General features: G+C 46.7%; 1 protein-coding gene across 7 annotated transcripts in view; it reads left to right on the forward strand.

Moving 5' to 3' along the window:
* LOC106580123 (rap guanine nucleotide exchange factor 1) overlaps positions 1–15,558 on the forward strand; it is a 51,358-nt gene that overhangs the window by 21,644 nt on the left and 14,156 nt on the right. For all 7 annotated transcript variants that reach the window (XM_014160818.2, XM_014160819.2, XM_014160820.2 and 4 more), the window contains exons 2-10: positions 1,423–1,568; positions 1,782–1,960; positions 2,178–2,334; positions 2,521–2,609; positions 2,734–2,889; positions 7,137–7,263; positions 7,390–7,567; positions 8,490–9,044; positions 15,351–15,553. In XM_014160818.2, coding sequence (XP_014016293.2) covers positions 1,423–1,568; positions 1,782–1,960; positions 2,178–2,334; positions 2,521–2,609; positions 2,734–2,889; positions 7,137–7,263; positions 7,390–7,567; positions 8,490–9,044; positions 15,351–15,553 — 1,790 coding nt within the window. The remainder of the gene's footprint in view (positions 1–1,422; positions 1,569–1,781; positions 1,961–2,177; positions 2,335–2,520; positions 2,610–2,733; positions 2,890–7,136; positions 7,264–7,389; positions 7,568–8,489; positions 9,045–15,350; positions 15,554–15,558) is intronic.

The raw sequence follows: 15,558 nt of genomic DNA on the forward strand, positions 1-15,558 counted from the left end.
TCCCTACGGTGAAGCATGGTGGTGGTAGCATCATGCTGTGGTTATGGGTGCAGGGATTGGGAGACTAGTCAGGATCGAGGCAAAGGTGAACGGAGCAATACTTACAGTGCCAGTCAAAAGTTTGGACACCTACTCATTCAAGGGTTGTTCTTTATTTTACTATTTTCTACATTATAGAATAATAGTGAAGACATCAAAGCTATTAAATAACACCTATGGAATCATGTAGTAACCAAAAAAGTGTTAAACAAATCAAAATACATTTTATTTTAAATTCTTCAAAGTAGCCAGCTTTGCACGCTCTTGGAATTCTCTCAAACATCTCTGCATGTGTGGTTCCCACCGTGAAGCATGGAGGAGGAGGTATGGGGGTGCTTTGCTAGTGACACTGTCAGTATTTTATTTAGAATTCAATGCACACTTAACCAGCATGACTACCACATCATTCTGCAGCCATACGCCATCCCATCTTGTTTGCGCTTAGTGAGACTATAATTTTGTTTTTAAACAGGGCAATGACCCAACACAACTCCAGGCTGTGTATGGGTTATTTGACCAAGAAGGAGAGTGATGGAGTGCTGCATCAGATGAACTGGCCGCCACAATCACCAGACCTCAACTCAAATGAGATGGTTTGGGATGAGTTGGACCGCAGAGTGAAGGAAAAGCAGCCAACAAGGGCTCAGCATATGTGGGAACTCCAAGACTTTTGGAAAAGCATTCCAGGTGAAGCTGGTTGAGAGAATGCCAAGAGTGTGCAACGCTGTCATCAAGGCAAAGAGTGGCTGCTTTGAATGATCTGAAATAGAAATAATAATAATATAGAAAGTTCGACAAAAGAAAAATGCACCCCTGTTGAACAGATAACATTTCTCCTGAAGTTGCTGTTTGCATTACCCATGTCGCAATGTTGTTGCAATATTGCTTTTGTTGAATAAACCTGGGTCAATGGAAACCTGCCTAGTGTCCCAGCGCCTGTGTCTGTACGAGTTGCTAAAGGAGTTCATTTGGGCCTTTTGATGCAGTTAACTTGGAAAAACGGTCAATTCAACCTAAAATTCATTTCAGGTTTTGTGGGTAACCATTTTTCATTCAGTTGAAGAACAATACATGGTTTTTGAAATGAAGACCGATCTACAATGCTCTCATTCGTATAATGCGGTTTAGACTAATTAGTGTTCATGAGTTTTCTATTATCTCACTCTGACAACACATTTTTACTAGCTTATTTCTTATATCTGAGCAATTGTGAGAGGTTGTGCTTAAGTCTGAAATCATGTAACATTTAGTTGAAACTTCCGTATGTGTGATGTATCCGAAAGTGAATTTCTAACAAGGGTTCTCTCAATTCACACTCTCTGTAGATAATGGAAGTTAGGTTATTCTCTTAATTCCACCTCTCGCTTTCCCTCTCCTCCTCAGACTCCCAACGCTCCCATTTGTCTTCCTTCACCATGAAGCTTATGGACAAGTTCCACTCTCCCAAAATCAAAAGGACGCCCTCAAAGAAAGTCAGTAAGCCACCTTTAGAACATAGCATCAAGACTGCGGAGAAACCTGCTAACAAGGTTTGTTAAATGTCTGTTTCTCCCTCTACATAGGCCTCAAGCTTTTGCTCTGTCCATATCATAAATGCAATTAGTTGTTCATTTATATCCTACAAGAAACCAGAGAATGAGACTGTGACTGCAGAGTGATATAGCCTCACATTGTGCAATAATCACATAACCAAGATGCACCACCATGTTCACGATTGCTCTCGCGTTGGCTTCCTTTTGCAGGGTCTGAGTCGGTTAGAGGAGCATGAGAAAGACGTGGTCAGTGCCTTGCGTTACTTCAAGACCATCATTGACAAGATGGTGGTGGACAAGAAGGTGCTGGAGATGTTACCAGGGTCTGCCAGTAAGGTCCTGGAGGCCATCCTGCCTTTAGTTCAAGTGGAACCAAGGATCCAGCACAGGTGAGTCTGGCCCACGAGGATGTATATCTGGCGCTCGCCCATTGTGTGTTTTAAGACAACGCTTCAATTGACATGAGACGAGGTGCAGCCAAATTTCATTTAAGGTTGACGATTTATTTGTTTTATAGGGTTGCAATCATAAGAAACCTTCAAAGCCTAATACAGAATCAGTTTTTGTACGTCTGTTAGCCTAATCTTTCCTCTTGGTTGTTCCCAGTTCAGCGGTGTCATCTTGTCTTAACCGTGTGTACCAGAGCCTGGGCAATCTCATTCGCTGGTCCGACCAAGTCATGCTGGAGGGGGTCAACCTGGAAGATAAAGAAACCATCGTTACCGTCACCACTGTGATCAAGGCAGTGCTCGACGGTGTTAAGGTAAAGTTGGCAAACCAAACGAACATGAAATATGAGACGTCACAAATGATTTGTAACAATTAATACATGTTATGTTTTTTGGGGAAACAGTAGCTAGTCGAGTACTTGTTACTCTTTGGGGAAGAGATGTTGAAAGGGGTTGAAGTTGGCTCGCGTTTAATAACTGCACACGGTGATTGTCCACAGGAGCTGGTGAAACTGACCATAGAGAAACAGGAGCATCCCTCCCCTACGTCTCCTGTCAAACCAGTGCCACCTGCCGCCCTGACTGAGAGGTGAGTGAGCCACAGAGGATATCAATCACACTCCTCCACTTTAACCCGCACTGAACACGTCTTACACTGTAAGGAAATTGTACACCATGTAAACAACACCTGTATACAACTCGTATACCCACAGCGCTGCAGAGCCACCTGCCAAAGAGAAGGAGAGTCTGGACAAGAGTTCAGCCGCAACCCAATCTACGGAAGTCCTGACTGAACCCACTGAGGAAGAAGCAGAGGAGGTGGCCCCTCCGAAACCCCCTCTCCCTGGTGTAAAGATGGCTGAACACCAGTAAGAGCTCAGAGATGGTGTCCCTTTCATAGCTCTAACAAACAGTAGTTCAGTGGATCCCAAACTGGTGTGCGCCTGGGTCGGTGGGGGGGAGTAAGTTGAAAGCCCTTTATTTTGTATTTTTAGGAACTCGGTTGGCCTTACAACTTACTCTTGAAACGTTGTAATAGAATGCATAAGGTGCAATTTGGAAATTGGGTGGTGCATCAGCATGAGGTTACACGGGTCGTGAGGTGGGGGTCGTTAATACGCCGATAAATTACTATTCATCCAGACCTTTGCCACCAAGGAAATTTGTGTTGGGGGGGGTTTAACCCTTCCTAAGATCAGTTTGTGATAATAACTACCTTTTCATTCAGTCATTGATAACTCTCAGAACATTTGATGTCACAGCACAAGTCAGAGTCAAGTCTGAACTGAAGTAAATGCAGAGTTCTAGCCACGTCACAATTCACTGTTTAGCCACTGACTCAAGTCCCCATCTGTATACTTGTTAGGCCTGCAGAGAGCTGAGCACACAGCTCTCTTGTAGCCTCCGCCAACGTCACAAAAGAATGTTCAGTGCCTTCAGGAAGTATTCACACCCCTTTACTTTTTCCAAATGTTGTTGTGTTACAGAGTGGGATTTAAAATTGGTTTGTTATTTTTGGTCAACGATCAACACAAAATACTCTGTCAAATATGAAGAAAAATGCGAACTTTTTTTAATGTAAAATAAAACACTAATATATTTAGATAAGTATTCAACCCCCGGAGTCATGTTGGATTCCCTTTAGGCAGCAATTACAGCTGCGAATCTTTTTTGGGTAAGTCTCTAAGACGGGTCTCCAACCCTCTTCCTGGAGAGCTACCTTCCTGTAGGTTTTCACTCCGACCCCAGTTGTAACTAACCTGGTTCAGCTTATCAATCAGCTAATTATTAGTCAGGTGTGCTAGATTAGGTTGGAGTGAAAACCAACAGGACGGTAGCTCTCCAGGAACAGGGTTGGAGAGCCCTGCTCTGAGGTTCGCAAACCTGGATTGTACAATATTTGCCCATTTATTTTATTTTATTTTATTTTTTTAAATTCTTCAAGCTCTGTGTAGTTGGTTGTTGATCATTGTTAGACAGCCATTTTCTAGTCTTGCTATAAATGGGCTCCTGAGTGGAGCAGCGGTCTAAGGCACTGCTTCTCAGTGCAAGAGGCATCAATACAGTCCCCGGTTCGAATCCAGGCTTTATCACATCCGGCCATGATTGGGAGTCCCATAGGGCGGCGCACAATTTGGCCCGGTGTCGTCCGGGTTTGGCCGGAGTAGGCCGTCATTGTAAATATGAATTTGTTCTTAACTGACTTGCCTAGTTAAATAAAAAATGTAAATGTTCAAGCCGATTTAAGTTAATTGTAACTAGGCCAGTCAGAGAACATTCAATGTCATCTTAATAAGTAACTCCAGTCTATACATTTACATTTACGTCATTTAGCAGACGCTCTTATCCAGAGCGACTTACAAATTGGTGCATTCACCTTATGATATCCAGTGGAACAACCACTTTACAATAGTACATCTATATCTTTTTTTTGGGGGGGTAGAAGGATTACTTTATCCTATCCCAGGTATTCCTTAAAGCGGTGGGGTTTCAGGTGTCTCCGGAAGGTGGTGATTGACTCCGCTGTCCTGGCGTCGTGAGGGAGCTTGTTCCACCATTGGAGTGCCAGAGCAGCGAACAGTTTTGACTGGGCTGAGCGGGAACTGTGCTTCCGCAGAGGTAGGGAGGCGAGCAGGCCAGAGGTGGATGAATGCAGTGCCCTTCTTTGGGTGTAAGGACTGATCAGAGCCTGAAGGTACGGAGGTGCCGTTCCCCTCACAGCTCCGTAGGCAAGCACCATGGTCTTGTAGCAGATGCGAGCTTCAACTGGAAGCCAGTGGAGTGTGCGGAGGAGCGGGGTGACGTGAGAGAACTTGGGAAGGTTGAACACCAGATGGGCTGCAGCGTTCTGGATGAGTTGTAGGGATTTAATGGCACAGGCAGGGAGCCCCGCCAGCAGCGAGTTGCAGTAATCCAGACGGGAGATGACAAGTGCCTGGATTAGGACCTGCGCCGCTTCCTGTGTAAGGCAGGGTCGTACTCTGCGAATGTTGTAGAGCATGAACCTACAGGATCGGGTCACCGCCTTGATGTTAGCCTTGTGTTTTAGGTTATTGTCCTGCTGAAAGGTGGATTTGTCTCCCAGTGTCTGTTGGAAAGCAGACTGAACCAGGTTTTCCTTCAGGACCTAGCCTGTGCTTAGCTCTATGCCTTTTCTTTTGATCAAATAGAACTCCCTAGTTCTTGCCAATGACAAGCATACCCATAACATGATGCAGCCACCGCCATGTTTGAAAATATGAAGAGTGGTATTCAGTGATGTGTTGGATTTGCCCCAAACATAATGCTTGTCCAGTATTACTTTAGTTCCTTATTGCAAACAGGTTGCATGTTTTGGAATATATTTATTCTGTACAGGCTTTCTTCTTTTCACTCTGGCATTTAGGTTAGTGTTGTGGAGTAACTACAATGTTCTTGATCCATCCTCAGTTTTCTCCTGTCACAGCCAATAAACTTTGTAACTGTTTTAAAATCACCATTGGCCTCATGGTGAAATCCCTGGGCGGTTTCCTTCCTCTCCAGCAACTGAATTAGGAAGGACGCCTGTATCTTTGTAATGACTGGGTCTATTGATACACCATCCAAAAGTGTAAATAATAACTTTACCATGCTCAAAAGGATACTTAATGTCTGCTTCTTTTCTTCTTCTTTTTATCATCCAATAAGTACCCTATTGGCATTTGAAAACAACCCTGGTCTTTGTGGTTGAACCTGGTTTTGAAATTCACTGTTTGACTGAGGGACTTTCCAGATAATTGTGTGGAGGGGGGGTACATATTTGGTGTAGTCATAACAACAATCATATTAAACACCATTATTGCACACAATTAGTCCATGCAACTTATTATGTGACTTGTTAGGCACATTTTTAATCCTGAAGTAATTTAGGCTTGCCCATAACAAAGGGGTTGAATACTTATTGACTCAAGATATTTCAGCTTTTCATTTTTTATTTGTAAAAGAGTCGACAAACATAATTCCACTTTTACGTTATAGGGTATTGTGTGTAGATCAGTGACACGAAATCTCAATGTAATCAAATTTAAATTCAGGCTGTAACACAACAAAATGTGGAAAAAGTCAAGGGGTGTGAATACTTTCTGAAGGCACTGTTTACCGCTCATAACGTTGAATGCGCTTTGATTACAGGCCAACGTGCTTGTCGCTCATCTCTTTACAAGAAGGCAAGAGTGGTAGCTGGGTAACTGTGGGCTATAAATAGTCTTAATTCTTTAGAAGGCATTATGGTCTTTGAAGGGTGTAGTAAAAAGAGGTGTCAGAAATTAAACTTCCGCTTTCTGCTGCACTGTCTGAGGCAAATGTATTTTCTGAGAAACTGGGCTCGGCAGAGGCTGGTGAGCTCACAGCCAGAGAGAGACGACAACGGATGGAAAGGGCCACATTAGTTTCTAGAGCCCAATACCCACAGCAGCACATCCAGACGCTTATAAATTTGGGGTTGGGCTAAATGCGGAAGACGCATTTCAGTTGAATGCTTTGTTGTACAACTGACTAGGCATCCCCCTCTCCCTAAATACCAAAGGCTCTCTGCCTTTCCTTGTGCTCCGATCATACAAACACTAACTCTCTGAATTTCACCTTGCCAGCAGAAGGTGCTCTGCACCAGTCTCTGTGTCTTACGCAGCGCCACACTGCAGATTACAATTTTTTTTTTTTTGTGTCATAATTTATTTTTGTCCTATTTCCTGGGGGCTGTCATTGACCCTTGCCTTACTGGCAGAGAGGATATCCTCCTCCTTTTCCACCTCCTCACCACCACAGCTGCCTGCCTGCATTCTCCACATGCCCTCTTGTCATTGGGCCATCTGTGTGCACTGCGGTGTGGAAACAGTTCAGTAGCTGCTGCTCTCTCCACCGCTATCTGTTTGCGGAGGGGGAAAAGCAGCCAGGCAGTGACACGTGCACTACACACTTTTCCATTGTGTCAGTCTTTTCCCCACCTCCCTTCACCATACATGCAGTACATACACACAGAAGAAGATAATCAGTCACTGTACTGTGGTTCGAGCTGCGTGCTTGGCTTTTGGATACTGGACAGTGGGGAACGCTGCACACTGCCTCATTGAAATGATGCCCCCTTCTCCTCCCCCTCCAGTCCTCCAGCTCTTCCTCCAAAGAAGCGCCAGTCGGCGCCCTCCCCCACCCGGGTGGCAGTGGTGGCCCCCATGAGCCACGCCACCAGTGGCTCCGGTCTTCCCATGGGCACCGGCCTCCACAAACAGGTAGAGTAGATTTGTTGCACTGTTAACTTCTTTTGTGCCATTGTGTCTTTTCATCAAATGCTCTGACAAACATGTTGACAAACGCCGAGGCTAATAACGGGTCTGGTCCCGCTCTCTGGTCGGCAGGAGTACGAGGTGGACGCGTTGCAGCGGCGCTTCTCAGGGGGCAGCCATTCGTACGGAGGGGAGTCGCCGCGCCTGTCGCCCTGCAACAGCATGGGCAAGCTGAGCAAGTCGGACGAGCAGCTGTCCTGGACAGTGGACAGTGGACAGTGCTCACGCAACACCAGCTGTGAGACCCTGGGTGAGAGCCTGACACACACACACAAAACCCACACACGGACACACGAAACAACAAACACACAAAAGTTACAGTATGTGTTTCAGCACTGACTTCACAGATGGTTAGAGAGGAGCCACCATGAGCCCAGCATGAGAGGGCTGTCTCTTGATAAGGTGTGTGTGCACCTCGGTCGCCACAGGGTCACCACAGGTTGTCTTAATGTGGCTCACAAACCACTACGACAGTGGAAACAAGCTGCTGCGGATGCGTGAACCAAATCGACACATGCAGTTCAGGGGGCTTCCTGTTCCTGCCGCCTCCAGCAGCACAGAGCGAGGCTAACGAGCTGTGACCGCCATCCGGTGAACAAAGAGACAAGACACAGAGGCTGCATCTCAATAGTCTTTAAGCGGCCTCCTCTCCTTCATCTCCACTGGTCTGAAAACATAGGATAGCAGAAGGGAAAGCAATATGGTGGATGCCCTCTGAGAATTTGCTTAGTTTTAGCCGTCCAGAGACGATGAGAGGTGACGCTATTGAGGCGTAGCCTCAAAAAGTCTTAAGCTGTAAAACCATGGCTGTCACATTGTGGAACCAGGGACAAGCAGTGAGGGTTGGGAATACCAACGTTGCACCAAGTCATCCAGTGGCACTTTTCTCAGACGAAGGAGAGCGAGCCGTGTTGTGCCTTCTCCATTGTGATCAACTGACATGTGCCATGGATCTATTTCACACACGGTGCTCGCACCTCAAAACCTTTCGTGAAATCCTAACTCTCCCTCCAATGAAATTGGTTTTCGCCAATGTCTTAGTTGTGTTCTTGTTGTTTAGAGTGGGGTTTGTAGAGAAAAGTGTTTTTTATGCCGAAATGACTGTGAGGTTTGTTTTCAGTGCTCTAACCGGTGACTCACCTGTCCCGCCCTGTCTTTTCTCCCCCCACCAGACACCACAGACCACTACGACCCGGACTACGACTTCCTGCACCAGGACCTGTCCAGCCTGGAACAGATGCCTCCCCTGCCGGTGGGGGGGTGCCTCAGCCCCCTGCCCGAGTCCCACAGCGAGTCCTCCTCTCCTTCCCCGTGCCCTGGCCCCGGCCCACCCATGGCCCAACCCCACTTCACCCCTGCCTACCCCTCCCCCCAACCGTCCCTCCAGGGCTCCTCCACGTCCCCCCTCTACTCCCGCATGACTCCCGCATTGCCGCCCCCCGCCCTGCCAGAAAAGAAGCGTCGCAGCGGTGCCAGCTCGGGCATCTCCGACGGCTCCTACTCGGGCTCCTCCTGGCGCATCTCCTTCGAGCGTCATCCGTCCCAGTATGACAACCTCATGGAGGAGGACATGCCGCCTGTGCCCCCCTTCCCCCTGTTCACGCCTGGCGTCTCACCCATGATCATGTGCCACGCCGGCGATGGGTTTGTGTCTGAGTTCTGTGCCAGCGAGACGGCAGACGTCCCCCAGAGTCCACCCCCACTCCCCGAGAAGAAGAGCCGCCACAGTGAGTATCTGACTCCAAGGGGAGGGAGCGAGGACATAGCAAGTATTACACACACTCTGATATCAGAGTTTAGAAATCCAGGGTGTAGCCCCAAATACACCGGACTAGGTCCCTTAGTTATGTCTGAAATACACATGCGTGCCTCCTGCTGTAATGGAATTATAAAACCATAGTATTAAACAAAACATATATTTTCTCTCTCTCTGTAACATATAAGGTGTGCCTGGGTTCAGACTAGGGACCTTATTTGCCTGGTGTGTCTGTCTGATACATGCTCGTAAAACCTGGCAGGTCTGCCATACTTATGTCCCAGTAGGATTTGGTTGTTCCACCTTGCTCTCAACCCTCTGTCTGCTGCTAGCCAGACCATCACAATGGGTCAGCCATGTTGGACAGGACATGCTGCTAGCTAGACCATCACAATAGGTCAGCCATGTTGGACAGGACATGCTACTGCTGCTAGCTAGACCATCACAATGGGTCAGCCATGTTGGACAGGACATGCTACTGCTGCTAGCTAGACCATCACAATGGGTCAGCCATGTTGGACAGGACATGCTACTGCTGCTAGCTAGACCATCACAATGGGTCAGCCATGTTGGACAGGACATGCTGCTGCTGCTGCTAGCTAGACCATCACAATGGGTCAGCCATGTTGGACAGGACATGCTGCTAGCTAGACCATCACAATGGGTCAGCCATGTTGGACAGGACATGCTACTGCTGCTAGCTAGACCATCACAATGAGTCAGCCATGTTGGACAGGACATGCTGCTAGCTAGACCATCACAATGGGTCAGCCATGTTGGACAGGACATGCTACTGCTGCTAGCTAGACCATCACAATGGGTCAGCCATGTTGGACAGGACATGCTGCTGCTGCTGCTGCTAGCTAGACCATCACAATGGGTCAGCCATGTTGGACAGGACATGCTACTGCTGCTAGCTAGACCATCACAATGGGTCAGCCATGTTGGACAGGACATGCTGCTGCTGCTAGCTAGACCATCACAATGGGTCAGCCATGTTGGACAGGACATGCTACTGCTGCTAGCTAGACCATCACAATGGGTCAGCCATGTTGGACAGGACATGCTGCTGCTAGCTAGACCATCACAATGGGTCAGCCATGTTGGACAGGACATGCTGCTAGCTAGACCATCACAATGGGTCAGCCATGTTGGACAGGACATGCTACTGCTGCTAGCTAGACCATCACAATGGGTCAGCCATGTTGGACAGGACATGCTGCTGCTAGCTAGACCATCACAATGGGTCAGCCATGTTGGACAGGACATGCTGCTAGCTAGACCATCACAATGGGTCAGCCATGTTGGACAGGACATGCTGCTGCTGCTGCTGCTAGCTAGACCATCACAATGAGTCAGCCATGTTGGACAGGACATGCTGCTAGCTAGACCATCACAATAGGTCAGCCATGTTGGACAGGACATGCTGCTGCTGCTGCTAGCTAGACCATCACAATGGGTCAGCCATGTTGGACAGGACATGCTGCTAGCTAGACCATCACAATGGGTCAGCCATGTTGGACAGGACATGCTACTGCTGCTAGCTAGACCATCACAATGGGTCAGCCATGTTGGACAGGACATGCTGCTAGCTAGACCATCACAATGGGTCAGCCATGTTGGACAGGACATGCTACTGCTGCTAGCTAGACCATCACAATGGGTCAGCCATGTTGGACAGGACATGCTGCTAGCTAGACCATCACAATGGGTCAGCCATGTTGGACAGGACATGCTGCTGCTGCTGCTTGCTAGACCATCACAACGGGTCAGCCATGTTGGACAGGACCTGCTGCTGCTGCTAGCTAGACCATCACAATGGGTCAGCCATGCTGGACAGGACATGCTGCTAGCTAGACCATCACAATGGGTCAGCCATGCTGGACAGGACATGCTACTGCTGCTAGCTAGACCATCACAATGGGTCATCCGTGTTGGACAGGACATGCTACTGTTGCTGCTGCTACATGACAGTCCTGCTGCTACAGGACATGCTACTGCTACTGCTGCTGCTGCTGCTGCTAGCTAGACCATCACAATGGGCCAGCCATGTTGGACAGGACATGCTACTGCTGCTAGCTAGACCATCACAATGGGTCAGCCATGTTGGACAGGACATGCTGCTAGCTAGACCATCACAATGGGTCAGCCATGTTGGACAGGACATGCTGCTGCTGCTGCTAGCTAGACCATCACAATGGGTCAGCCATGTTGGACAGGACCTGCTGCTGCTGCTAGCTAGACCATCACAATGGGTCAGCCATGCTGGACAGGACATGCTGCTAGCTAGACCATCACAATGGGTCAGCCATGCTGGACAGGACATGCTACTGCTGCTAGCTAGACCATCACAATGGGTCATCCGTGTTGGACAGGACATGCTGCTGAATGTAGATCTGTTGGGAGTTCTATGCTCTTCATGTTTGTGCTGCAGGCTGGCCCTCGGGCTCTGTGCATGTGTGTGGATGAGTCCTCATCTGAGACTCCTGCCATCAGTGTGTATACACACACACACACACACACACACACACACACACACACACACACCAGGCCTGGAGGGAAACACTGATGTCAGCCCTGTGAGCTCACATTGAATAATACATTTGTTGAATGATTGTGTGGGTGAATAGAGGAGTGGACTCTCCTGGCCGTGCAGAAAATGAGCATGTGCTGATTGACCCTCTCAGCGGCGGTGTTGAGGGGTGGCCATTATGATAATCAGCCCATTCCCCATATGGAGCATCACTACAAAGAGCTTACAGCCAGGACCAGCATGATTGTGCTGCACTTGTGCCTCTCCTGTTTTATTTAGATTTCCAACAGCTGAGCACTATTCTAATAACTAAATGGTCAGGGTTTCTGCTAGGGCTGACCCCATTTAGTCGACTGGTCGATTGTTTGGTCGATAGGCTGTTGGTCGACCAAGATATCTTTAGTTGGGCAGTTGCAACTTATTAAAAAAATTTCATGGTGCACAAGACACCAGTCTGATTCGCGTCTGTCTCAGTGGATTAATCCATTGCGGCAGCCACTGGGATGGCACAGTCCATCACTCTAAGACCTGATACTGAAATTGTATATGGTTATATTTTATGTAAAAAATAGTGATGCAACACTAATAAATCAAATCTTTTATAACATATGGGCTTTCTCCCGTGTTGGATACGGTCGCTGTCTGTGGTTCTGAAACGTAATCTGAAATGCGCTGTAGAAATAGCCGCCTTTCCCTATGTTGCTATGTGCATATCAGCAAAGTTAACTAGCATATTGGGATTGAGAACAATGTGGCGGAGGCGAGGAAACAGCCCTTGCCTAAATGTCTAAGGAAATTGAGGTGAGAGGAAACCTCAACTTAATTAGGTCTATAATCAATAGTCTAACTGTTAAATGTGCCTGGCTTTATACATCATCCACATACAGCGCCTTCGGAAAGTATTCAGACCCCTTGACTTTTTCCACATTGTTACGTTACAGCCGTATTCTAAAATTGATTAAATCGTTTTTTTCCCTCATCTATTTACAGACATTACCCCGTAATGACAAAGCAAAAACAGGTTTTTAGAAATTGTTGCTAATTTATACAAAAATAACTGAAATATATAATGTACATAACTATTCAGAGCCTTTACTCAGTACTTTGTTGAAGCACCTTTGGCAGCGATTACAGCATCGATTCGGTATGACACTACAAGCATGGCACCTCTGTATTTGGGGAGTGTCTCCCATTCTTCTCTGCAGATCCTCTCAAGCTCTGTCAGGTTGGATGGGGAGTGTTGCTGCACAGGTATTTTCAGGTTTCTCCAGAGATGTCCGGGCTCTGGCTGGGCCACTCATGGACATTGAGACTTGTCGCGAAGCCACTCCTGCATTGTCTTGGCTGTGTGCTTAGGGTTGTTGTCCTGTTGGAAGGTGAACCTTCTCCCCAGTCTGAGGTCCTGAGCGCTCTGGAGCAGGTTTTCACCAAGGATCTCTCTGTACTTTGCTCTGTTCATGTTTGCCTCGATCCTTACTAGTCTCCCAGTCCCTGTCACTGAAAAATATCCCCACAGCATGATTCTGCCACCATGCTTCATCGTAGGGATGGTGCCAGGTTTCTTCCAGATGTTATGCTTGGCATTCAGGCCAAATAGTTCAATCTTGGTTTCATCAGAGAGTCTCTGGGTGCCTTTTGGCAAACTCCAAGCGGGCTGTCATGTGCCTTTTACTGAGAAGTGGCTTCCATCTGGGCACTGTACCATAAAGGCCTGATTGGTGGAGTGCTGCAGAGATGGTTTTCCTTCTAGAAGGTTCTCCCATCGCCACAGAGGAACTCCAGAGCTCTGTCAGAGTGACCATCAGGTTGTTGGTCACCTCCCTGACCAAGGCCCTTCTCCCATGATTGCTCAGTTTGGCCAAGCGGCCAGCTCTAGGAAAAGTCTTTGTGGTTTCAAACTTCTTCCATTTAAGAATGATGTATGCCACTGTGTTCTTGGGGACCTTCAATGATGCAGACATTTTTTGTAACCCTTCCCCAGATCTGTGCCTCGACACAATGCTGTCTCGGAGCTCTACAGACAATTCATTCGACCTCATGGCTTGGTTTTTGTTCTGACATGCACAGTGAACTGTGGGACCTTAAATAGACTTGCCTAGTTAAAGGTCAAATAAAAATAAATAGACAGGTAATAAATAAATAGACAGCCTTTCCAAATCATGTCCAATCAATTGAATGTACCACAGGTTGACTCCAATCAAGTTGTAGATCCATCTCGAGGATGATCAATGGGAACAGGAGGGTCTGAATACTTATGTAAATTAGGTATTTCTGTTTTTAAATGTCCCCCAATTTTATTTTTATGTTTTCTCTTTGTCGTTATGGGGTATTGTGTGTAGATTGCTGAGGATTTTTTTTGTATTTAATCCATTTTAGAATAAGGCTGTAACGTAACGTAACAAAATGTGGAAAAAGTAAAGGGCTGAATACTTTCCGAAAGGCACTGTATATCTACAGAAGTAAGGCAGATCTTGCTTCTGTTGCTTGAGTGTTTGTTTAATAGCCTACTGATTCCGTTAGCACCAAGCCGCATGCAACGGCAAAATGTCGGATAAAGCAATTTCACAGATTTGTCTGCTGAAATAAAGGCTTTACAAACATATTTTTGTTAAAGTCTGTTATTACTTTTAATTAGTGTTTACATTGTTCCAAACAGGCAGAAAAATTATATTGTAATCTAACAGCACCTGTTTGTCACATGTAATATGCACGCAGCTCTCGCTCCTGTACCCTCCTTTTTCTGGATCTCCAGTAGCTTCCACAACTAAGTCAAATGTCTTCCACAGATCTGACTTCCCCTTTCCCTCCTGAGCAACCAGTAAACATTCGCCAGTTTCTTTTTCACGTCCTCCGCATCCATTTTGCTGTCAGGTGTTACTGTGTTCCAAATTTGTTAGAACCAATTTATTGATGTGATTATGATGGGCTATAGGTCAGGCCCTATTGGTCACATATAAAGAGAGCAAGGGTTGAGGGAATAGGGAAAGTTTTTCCTAAACAAATTAGGGATTTCGGTAACAGAACTTTCCAGTCAGAAACAAGTAAGAAACTAAATGGCTGACATGATGTTGCAGCTTCAGCATGGACAGCGCAATAAACACTTGCTGTGCTGTGGTGCCTTTTCAGTAGGCAGGTGAGTGAGACAACATGCGCCAGTCACACGGGCCCTTGCTGTCATTTTTTTAACACAGTGTGACCAACGTGGTCTTTCTAAGGTAATTTTTTGTGTCTTAATTATTTAATAAAACAGTGTGCTTAAAACATCAGACAAGCTCAATGCATATGTAGTTGATTTTATTCATACACATAGGGTTTGTTTGTCTGTGTATGGAAAACGAAGTTTCAACATTTCGGCAATCTATTGGTCGAAAGAACAGGGCGACTCTCGGTCGACCAAGATTTCTTTGGGGTCGGGGACTGCCCTCATTTCCCCAAAAATATGCTTTTCTTGTTTTTAAGTGGAGCTGGTTTGAATTGAATTCACTTAATGAACATTCTTCATTCAACTTTCATTTCCCAATGTTAGAGTTTACGGGATAGAGAGAAGTTCTCAGTTTTAAACCAACGATTGACGTGTAGATTTAAAAAACACTGCTCGCCTAGGCCCTTAAACAATATTACACGGTTTGAGATACTCAGAAGGACACTGTCATTATCATCTGCTAACGCATTGTCATGATTGTTGTTGTTTTTTTGTGTGTGTGTGTGTGTGTTTGTGTGTGTGTGCACATCTCGCCCCCACAGTACTGAAGTACATGCAGTTTGTGGAGGACTACTCGGAGCCCCAGCCCTCACTCTTCTACCAGACACCGCAGAGCGAGAGCATCTACGAGCAACGCAACAAGCGCTTCCAGGAAGTCTACAGCTTCAACGACTCGTATAGCAGCAATGACTCTGTTCATGAGCCCGTCCCACCCCCGGCACTGCCACCCAAACAGAGGCAGCTGGTGAG

This window comes from Salmo salar, chromosome ssa20 (genome assembly GCF_905237065.1).
Source record: "Salmo salar chromosome ssa20, Ssal_v3.1, whole genome shotgun sequence".
NCBI lineage: Eukaryota > Metazoa > Chordata > Actinopteri > Salmoniformes > Salmonidae > Salmo > Salmo salar.